Source organism: Myotis davidii, unplaced genomic scaffold (genome assembly GCF_000327345.1).
Source record: "Myotis davidii unplaced genomic scaffold, ASM32734v1 scaffold21, whole genome shotgun sequence".
NCBI classification, from domain to species: Eukaryota; Metazoa; Chordata; class Mammalia; order Chiroptera; family Vespertilionidae; genus Myotis; species Myotis davidii.
In genome coordinates this window covers 332,353-342,500 of record NW_006292573.1, presented here as the reverse complement: position 1 = coordinate 342,500, position 10,148 = coordinate 332,353, and the positions used below count along the sequence as shown (strand labels likewise).

The window sequence follows — 10,148 nt, the reverse complement described above, 5'->3', positions numbered from 1 at the left end:
AAAATTTTGAGGACCCCTGGTGTAGGGGGGTAATTGGTGATAGAAGGAAAGACTTGACTTGGGGTGGTGAACACACAATACAATATGCAGATGATGTGTTGTGGAACTGTGCACCTGAAATCTGTATAATTTTGCTAACCAGTGTCACCACAATAAATTCAATAAAAGGGGGGAAAAAGTAAATGCTTATAATCAACCATTTAGAACAGGGGTCCTCAAACTTTTTAAACAGGTGGCCAGTTCACTGTCACTCAGACCGTTGGAGGGCTGGACTATAGTTTAAAAAAAAAACTATGAACAAATTCCTATGCACACTGCACATATCTTATTTTGAAGTAAAAAAACAAAATGGGAACAAATACAATATTTGTATTTGCATGTGGCCCGCAGACCGTAATTTGAGGACCCCTGATTTAGAAAATACAGTAAGCAAAAAATAAAAATTAAGTCACCATCAACCAAAATTGAAACTTTTAACGTTCTGGAGTATACTTTAGGTTACATGGTATGTGTATTTTCTATGTATATTATTAACACAAAGTACTATCTATATCATGCTCATATATTTACACATTTCATCATGAGAAGGAATGACTATATTATTGGCTCTGGTACTAATTAGCTTTCATTTAAATGAAATTAATTTTATTTGAGAAAAACCCATACATGTCCCAGGCCTGGGTCTGTTGAAATTCATTTCATAACACTCTTTAAAAATATATGCAACAAGTAATGACAAGGATATGCAGAAAAGGGAACACTACGCACTGTTGGTGGGAATGAAGACTGGTGCAGCCACTGTGGAAAACAAGCCCGTCCAAGCTGTTTGCAGTGGCTTTACCATAGCAATGGTCTGTCCTGGATCAGGCTTTAGACTTTCCTAAAATCTCTCAAACAGCACCTGGGCTCAGCATGCCCCATACCTCTTGAGATTAGAGTAGGTAGCACTGTTATATGGCTCAATTTTTTAAATGCTTAAAATCTACCATTGAAACCTTACCATGTCAGTATAAAAGAATTTTTTTTAAAACAGCAAATCCCACAAATATACCTTTTGTTTTGTTTTTTCTAATTTAGACTTCAGTTTTCTGCCTCTTTTGCCAGTCCAGCCAGTCACAAATTCTGAACCTTAAAAAAAAAAAAAAAAACATTTCACAAGACATTTTTTATTGCCATTTAACATACTCATTTATTCTTAATCTGCTAAACTTACACACCTACATACTTACCCAGAGAAGTTTCTGCAGTAAATGAATGTTTGGTTCCTCTATTAGATTCAAAAACAAAACCAGGTAAATCTTCTTTCAATATTGTTGCTTGCTGCCCATCTGAGTTATGAATAGCAATTTCTCCTTCTTTCAAACATGTTAGTGACCAATTCCCTACAGTGAGTTTAGTGGGTCCTGGTGTTGAGAGTATAGGTTGACTTGAAGTAGATGGCTTTACTTGGCCTCGAGCTCTTTGTAACTTCTCTAAGAATTCACTTCTGCTTTCTATAAAGACAAAATGAGTGTTTTAAAACCTTACTTCTTTCAAATATTCGTTTTTTTCATAAAAACTATTCATTGGAATAACAATCTTATTTTGAAAAACTTAATTAGCAGAGTTTGGTTCTTTGGTAAATAGAGGCTCAGGCATAAAAGCAATCCTACAGCCACAATTTTTTAAAGTTTAAGGCTTTTGGGAAAAGTTATAACTTGAGATAGCATCATACAACTGCAATTCATCATTACGAGACAAAAGGCAGCTTTACCTAAAAGACCGGAGAGATTAAAAGTAGATATACTATTCTTTCTTGTACAATAAAAGAGTATGAAATGTTTTCATGATACAATTTTTCTGTTGATATTAAAGAAACTGACTATACTGTCATTAAGGATGTGCTATTTTTTTGACAATGGCAGCAAAAATATAAGCAGAAAAACAAATGATCAAAATTACAGAAACTAGCCTGGTTAGTGTGGCTCAGTGGTTGAGTGTCAACCCATGAACCAGGAAGTTGCAGTTCAATTCTGGTCAGGGCACATGCCCCAGTTGTGGGCTCGATTCCCCGTGTGGGGTGTGCAGGAGGCAGCAGATCAATGATTCTCTCTCACCATTGATGTTTCTATCCCTCTATGCCTCTCCCTTCCACTCTCTGAAATCAATAAAACGTGTTTTTTTTTAATTGCACAAACTAGTAAAACACTTTAATAGAAAGAAAATATTACCTGAACTATCCGATCCACCTTCAGGACTACCACTTGAATACATAGTAGCAAGTTTTCCATCCAAGATAAATCTGAACCATCCATTACTGCCATTAGACAATTCCAAGGCTGCTGCATCACTCCATATATACAAGCAGTCTCTTCCCCTAATGATTGACCAGTCTCTCCAATGATATGGTTTACCTTGCTGTAATTCTTTAGCATCTTCCTGTGGTTCATCTTCCTGAATGTGTAAAATTTTCAAAGAACCGTGAAAAATAATTTCTATTCCAAATATTCATTAAGTGTTTTTAAAACAAAAACATGAATCAAATTTAAAATAAAGACATCCTCAAGAGCCCTGCCTGGTGTGGCTCAGTTGGTTGGAGCAGTATCACATGCACTGAAAGGTTGTAGGTTTTATTCCGAGTCACGGTACATACCCAGGTTGCAGATTCCATCCCGGTTTGGGGAGCATACGGGAAGGCAGTCAATCAATGTTTCTCTCCCCCACCCCCCCACCTCCCGCCCCGCTCTAAAATCAGTAAAACATATCCTCGGGTGAGGATTAAAAAAAATAAGAATAACAACAACAAAAAAATCAGCCTGGCTGGTGTGGCTCTGTGGTGCACCAAGAGGTCACCAGTTCAACTAACTGTCAGGGCACATGCCTGGGTTGTGGGCTCTAGCCCAGAAGGGGGCACACAAGAGACAGCCAATCGATGTTTCTCTCATTAATGATTCTATCTTTCCCTTCCTCTTCTAAAAACCAATAAAAAAAAATTTGTTAAATCTGAAAATATTCAGTTGCCTGTATTCTGATTCAACTAATTACCTATAATCATATAAGTAAGTCCTAAAAATGTTAAGTAATTTATATTAATAATGACCTATGTTACAACACTTCTACGTGTACTGGTAAAGAAGACCAATAGATTAGGTCTAGCCCAGCGGTCGCCAATCTTTCGGACTTCATGGACCACCAGTTGGCGACCATTGGTCTAGCCGACATCTCTGGGCCTAATTGATTATTTGTAAAAAAAATAAAAACAAAACATATAGATGTTTAAACTAGGTGAATGGGCCCTGACTGGTCTGGCTCAGTGGATAGAGCGTCCGCCTGCGGACTCAAGGGTCCCAGGTTCGATTCCGGTCAAGGGCATGTACCTTGGTTGCGGGCACATCCCCAGTAGGGGGTGTGCAGGAAGCAGCTGATCGATGTTTCTAACTCTCTATCCCTCTCCCTTCCTCTCTGTAAAATATCAATAAAATATGTATTTAAAAAAATAAATAAATAAAAAAAAAATAAACTAGGTGAATGGTATCCAAACCTAGCAGAATCACCAGAGAAGCTCCTAAGAATAATTGTAGGATCACTTTTAGCCAAGTGAATCAAATTTACTGAATTTTTCCTGTGATCATAAAAAATCTTTTAATTAGAGCATGTTAAAAAAAAACAAACACACACACACCTTATAAATACTGTTTGCCTTCCCTGGTATCCTAAAAAACTTTTATTTTATTGATACTTAAAGATTGAGACTATTCATCATAACCATATATGAATTTGACATGTGTGTATCCATGTATATGTGGGAAAAAATACTTTTAAATTTTATACAGAGTTACCTTTTTAAAAAAATATTTTGTTTTCCCCCCTAAAGTAGCTTATAACACTAAAATAAGATTGTAAAATATAGATAATTCCTCTACACATAAGTAGTTATACCCCAGGCCATCATAGATTAAGAAGGAACATGATTTGTCAATACACTGCAAACAAAAAATAAACAAAATATATGAAAATGCTTTCCAACATGGAATAACACAGGACTGTGATTCTCCAGAAAACTGAAACAAAGTAAATTCCTTAAGTCCAGACACAATTTTCTGGCTAAGGTATTAAGAAGAGGGAACACACGATTCAGCAGTAAGTTGAGGAAATGGAGACCTGTGTTTGAAGAGGTTAAGGCAAATAGAATATGTGAAGACTAAGTTTAGGATGAGGGAGTCAAACAAAACAGACTACTAGAAATCTGCAAAGTAGTCACCATAAGTATCTACTGAGTAACAGACCACTCGCATATAGGGTTGAGCAAAGTAGGATTAAAAAGTGTAAGCTGAACAGTTCCCAGAGATCACAGAAGGTAGTCAGATACTGGCATTCCAAACAGCCAGGGTAGAAAATCCTTGAACTAACAGCTGAAAAGTTTCTAAATGTGACAAAAACCTTAACCCCACAGATTAAAGAAAACCTAACAATCCTCAACAGAAATGGGACACCCACATCAACGTGCATATATATCCACACCAAACACAACAAAGGTATATAAAACTCAAACTGCTAAAATAACAATGATAAATTCTTTTTTAAAGCCACAGTATAAAAAAATAAGTCATATATATACAAAGGAACTAAAATGAAAATTAAAGCAAACTTTTCAGTAGGGACTATGCACATCAGGTGACAATGGAAAATCTCTTAATGTTCTGGAAAATGATAACCCAAGAGTCCTTCTGACACTGAAAACACTCATCAAAATGAATGCCAAATTAAAATATTTTCAGACAAAAAAAATCAGAATTTTCTGATATGCTTTTGCTTTTCTAAACAATGTGTTTTGAAGAGCAAAAGTTTAATTCTGGTAAAATGCAATTTATTGACTTTTTGTTCTTTATAGTTTAACCCTTTTAAAAAAAGTTTTTTTATTGATTTTGAGAGAGAAACACCTGAGAGTAAACCACTGATCAGCTGCTTCTTGCATTCCCCTTACCGGGGGCTGAGCCCGCAACCCGTGCATGTACCAACCAGGAATCGAACTGGCAACCTTTCGGTGCAGAGGACGATACCCAACCTACTGAGCCACACCGGCCAGGGTTATAGTCTAACCTTTTAAAATGTCCTATTTAAGAAATCTTTGTCAAGCTCAAGGTTACTAAGATTTTCTTCTTTTTCCTCTAGAGGTTTTATGATTTTACTAATGACCTGTCGCACGAAATTACACCGAGACCCAGAACCCCCTGCCCCCTGTGACCACCCCGAGTCCCAGAGTCTCACCCCACGTAGCCGGCGCACCACCGGACCACTCCGGGTCCTGGAGTGCCACCCCAATGCCCCACCTCAGGGCCGCGCGCAGTGGCCGCTGGGCCCCGCCCCCACGGCACGCAAGTGGGCCCTCAGAAACCCTGGCAGAAGTCACGTGAAGCGGCCACTGGGACCCTCGCAGTGTCACATACAGGGCCGCAGAAACCCTGGCAGAAGCCATGCAGAGCAGCCACCGGGACCCCCACACCCCCACAGGGCTGAAGGAACCCCAACAGAAGTCATGCGGAGCAGCCGTTGGCCCCACCCTCGCTGAGGGCGCCACCATCTTATGACAGCGTTATGGCGTGAGGGTCAATATGCATATCACCTATTTATTATATAGGACTTCATACATTTTAGTCTATGATTTATTTTCTTTTCTTTTTTGTATATGGTATATATGACAAGGATCAAGATTTCATTTTTTCTGTATATATTATCTACTTGTAAATCTTTTAAAATTTTTACTGAATGTATTAAAGTGACATTGGTTAATAAAATTATACAGGTTTCAAGTGTACAATTCTATATCATCTGTATACAATACTGTGTGTTCACCACCCAAAGTTAAGTCTCCTTCCATCACCATTTATCCCACCCCCACTCTTACCCTTTACCCTCTTCTACCTACCCCCACCCCACTTTCCCTTTTTTGTTTGGGGATATTTGACTTTTTTTTTTCTTAATCTATTCACCTATTTCACCCAACCCCCATTCAAGAATTATTTTTTTAAAAGACCGTCCTTTCCTGATTGAATTGCCTTAGCACTTTGGCTGAAAATCAATTGACCATATAGAGCAGTGGTTCTCAACCCGTGGGTTGCGACCCCTTTGGGGGTTGAACAACCCTTTCAAAGGGGTCGCCTAAGATCATTGGAAAACACATATATAATTACATATTGTTTTTGTGATTAATAACTATGCTTTAATTATGTTCAATTTGTAACAATGAAAATACATCCTGCATATCAGATATTTACATTAGGATTCATAACAGTAGCAAAATTACAGTTACGAAGTAGCAATGAAAATGATTTTATGGCTGGGGGTCACCACAACATGAGGAACTATATTAAAAAGTTGCAGCATTAGGAAGGTTGATAACCACTGATAGAGAGTATGTGGGTCATTAATCTATCTTACACCACTACCACACTTTCTTGACTACAATGGCTTTATAATAAGACTTGAAATCTGCTAATGTATGTCCTTCAACTTTTGTTACTTTTCAAGGTCACTCTGGCTATACTAAGAACCTTGCATCTCCATGTGTTAAAATCTGCTTGTTAATTTCTACAAAAAGACTACTAATATGTATAACCTATATTTTGAATGCAAGAATTTCAGGGGCGATGAACCCAGACATTATTTTATTTGCTTAGTGTTTGTTTTTTGTTAAATTTAGTAAACACACAAAATCAATCTCTTCCTCTCTTTCTCTCTTCCTCTCCCCTCCTCCCTCTCCCTCATTTTCTTTCTCTCCTCAAGATTCTATAATTACAACTATAACTCAACATCCTCTCAAAAATATCATTACTCTGTCAGTAATATAGAGTAAGCATTCACCACTAAATGTTAGTACTAAATCACTGTTGGTAATCAGTAAAGATAGATAAGGTAAATTTTAAATTTGTAATCTAAGGTAAGAATTATCAATGAATACTGAAACTAGTAATTAAAGGATAGCATATTTACATAGTTTCAAATTACCTCCCCACAAATTATTTATTAATTACAAAAGAAAGAAAAATGACTATAACAGAGAAACCTGGCAGAGGCCAAGATAAAACAAGTGACCCAAGTTAACATCATCAGCAAGAGAGCAACAGGACATCATGGGCCTCTGAGAAAGCACACTATGCACTGAGAAGAAGCAACAACTCTTATAGTCTGCCTGCTAAAAGCACATAACCTGAATCTAATCATGAAGACACATGGCACATATGCAAAATGAGGGCCACTGTCCAAACTAGTGACCTGTCCTCTTCAAAAATGCCAAGGCTCTGAAAGAAAAAGGAAAGCTGAGAAACTGTTGCAGATTCTCAGGAATATGATAACTAAATGTGATTATGTTTTCCTAGATTGGATTCTAGACCAGAAAGGGGAAAAAATGCTATTAAGGACAATAGCAAATTTGAATATTATCTCTGGATTAGCTAGGTATTATAAATTTTAGTTTTTGATAACTATACTAGCAATGTATAAGAAAATGTTCTGGTTTTGTACATGAAGTTTCTACATGTAAAAATCTTCTAGGTGGACCTAACTAGTTTGGCTTGGTGACACTGATGTTTCTAGCTCTCTATCCCACTCCCTTCCTCTCTGTAAAAAAAAAAAAAAATCAATAAAATATATTTTTAAAAATATATTTTTTAAAAAAGCTTCTAGGTATAAAAAGGGCCTCTGTCAAATAAATGATATGTCTGTGTAAATGATAAAGCAAATGCACAAAATGTCAAAAATCAGTGAATTTGGATAGAAGATATTCTGATATTCTTTATTTGCAACTTAGTTCTCTAAGTTTTAAATATTACCACTATATTTTAATTGAGCCAATTTTTAAATATATAGTACTACTTTGTACTGCCATTATTTTGTCAAAACCCACTGTAAAAAAAAACATTTTTAAATTGAGCAAGTTTTTAAAAATATAGTACTAATACATATTGTCATTATTTTGTCAAAACCCACTAAACTATTCCTGATACCACTGCAATTAAGACCACTCACTTTTTCTGGTTTTGATTCCTCTTCATTCTCATCATCTGAGGAAGGTCCTGCCAAAGTTGACACTTTGCTAATTACACCAAGTCTGGCTAGCTGATCCAAAAAAATATCACCACCTTTATCTACTAAATCCCTAATGATCTGCAAAGCCAACAAGTGGCCATCATCATCATCCTGGGGGGAGAGAAAAAAATTAAGAAAAAATTATAAAACAAGTTCAGTTTTTTTGAAGTAAACAAAGGCAATAATTTGCACAAAATGATTTATTGAATTAGGACAAAACTTAAATTATTTTATTGACCATTACCTCAAGGGATTCTACAGGAGTTTCAATAAAAATTTAAAAAATACTGACCTCTTGATCAAGAACAGTTGCAGTGATTTCCACGAGTATTGTAGGCAAATTGTGACCAACATCAGAATCACAAACTTCTTTTAACAATGCTTCAGAGCAAAAGTGAATCATTTTTCGAATCAGAGCAAGACTTGCTTTCCTTGAAAAGTAAAAGAATTTTAGGAAGTCATAAAAAGCTGAAATAAAACAAAATGTAACTATACATTAATGAAAACTAAAATATCTAATGTTAGGTGCTATAAGCTCTGCTAAACAGCACTTAAAAAAAAAACCTCACTCGAGGATATTTTTTCCATTTATTTAGAGAGAGTTGAAGGGAAGGGGAGAGACAGAGAGAAGATAAACACTTATGTGAGAGAGAGAGATTTTTATGGTTGCCTCATGAAGGCGCCCGGACTAGGGCCAGGGATCAAGCCTACAACCAAAGTAAGTGTCCTTGACGGGAACTGAACCCATGACAACCCTTCAGTCTGCTGGCTGAGCTCTAACTCGCTAGGGCTGATTTTTTTTTAAAATTAAACCACAAAGCAGATATTCTAGTACCATTTACTAACTAATCCTCCCTCTCTCAAGTGGTCTATGAAACTTCCATTATAATACATTTATTTCCTAAATATAATTGGCTCTACATGAAACAGTTTTTCCACTGATTTTTATGAACTCTTGTGCCAGTTATCATAAAGATTTAATTACTGGAAGTTTATACTTGCTTTTCAGATTTGTCTTCAATAATCTCACCTGTTGCCTGACCAGCGTGGCTCAGGGGTTGAGCATTGAGCTATGAACCAGGAGGTCAAGGTTCGATTCCCGGTCAAGGCACATGCCCAGGTTGCAGGCTCACTTCCCAGTGTGGGGCGTGCAGGAGGCAGCCAATCAATAATTCTCTCTCATCATTGATGCTTCTCTCTCTCTCTCTCTTTCCCCCTTCCTCTCTGAAATCTATAAAAAATATTTAAAAATAATAATAATCTCACCTGTTTATTCCTCCCAATGAATTTTTAAAGACTTATCAAGTTCTAAACCAAATTCTGTATTTTCTTTAAAACTGCATAATTTATCAATTTTTGAAAGAATTTATACTTAGATTATTTAAATATTCTCCTCCAAAAACAATTTCCCCTTTTATGCAAAAGTCTAATTTCTCTCAAGTTGTAATTTTTAAAAAAATTAAATGAATCCTCAGATTTGCTATGCTAAACAGTGAACTCAATCTTTGTCTTACTGACACTAACTCCAAAGATGTTTATTTATATCAGACCTCTTCAAAATTCAATGTAGCTGTTCTTCAAAAACAAAGTGGGAAGTCCTCAGTCTATCTTACAAGAGACACATACATATCAAATCATTATATGGTACACTTTAACACGAAGTTATATGTCAATTATCCTATACTAGTGGCCCAGTGCACAGATTCGTGCACATTAAAAGGAAATGAATTAGAAGGTGGCTGGCAGGGCAGGACTGAGCAAGATGGGCCAAACACGGCCTGAAGCCAACCTCCCACAGTTTCTCCCTGGCCAGCAGCACCTTGGGGTAGCACTGGGGCTCAGTGGGTATCTGCAGTCACTGCAGCTCATCAGTAAACCAGATTCAGGGTGACAGCACCCCAGCAACAACATAATCCACGGCCGAAGGTGGAATTGCATGGCCCCGCAAGGAATCGGGCTCCCTCCTCTCTGGTTCCGGGGTGCGTCACCAGAGAACCACTGCTGCCAAGTCACCCCAGCTTGGGAGCTCTTGCATTGAGCGTCTGCCCCCTGGTGGTCAATGTGCGGCATACCTACCAGCCAGT

The 10,148-nt window shown here is 37.2% G+C and overlaps 1 protein-coding gene across 1 annotated transcript in view; it reads right to left on the bottom strand.

Annotated features, from left to right (window-relative positions):
• Nucleotides 1-10,148, bottom strand: part of HECTD1 (HECT domain containing E3 ubiquitin protein ligase 1) — a 96,142-nt gene that overhangs the window by 43,436 nt on the left and 42,558 nt on the right. Inside the window, exons 11-15 of the mRNA XM_015565487.1 lie at nucleotides 8,357-8,495; nucleotides 8,005-8,175; nucleotides 2,211-2,433; nucleotides 1,230-1,493; nucleotides 1,052-1,128 (exon numbers count right to left, since the gene is read on the bottom strand). Coding sequence (XP_015420973.1) covers nucleotides 1,052-1,128; nucleotides 1,230-1,493; nucleotides 2,211-2,433; nucleotides 8,005-8,175; nucleotides 8,357-8,495 — 874 coding nt within the window. The remainder of the gene's footprint in view (nucleotides 1-1,051; nucleotides 1,129-1,229; nucleotides 1,494-2,210; nucleotides 2,434-8,004; nucleotides 8,176-8,356; nucleotides 8,496-10,148) is intronic.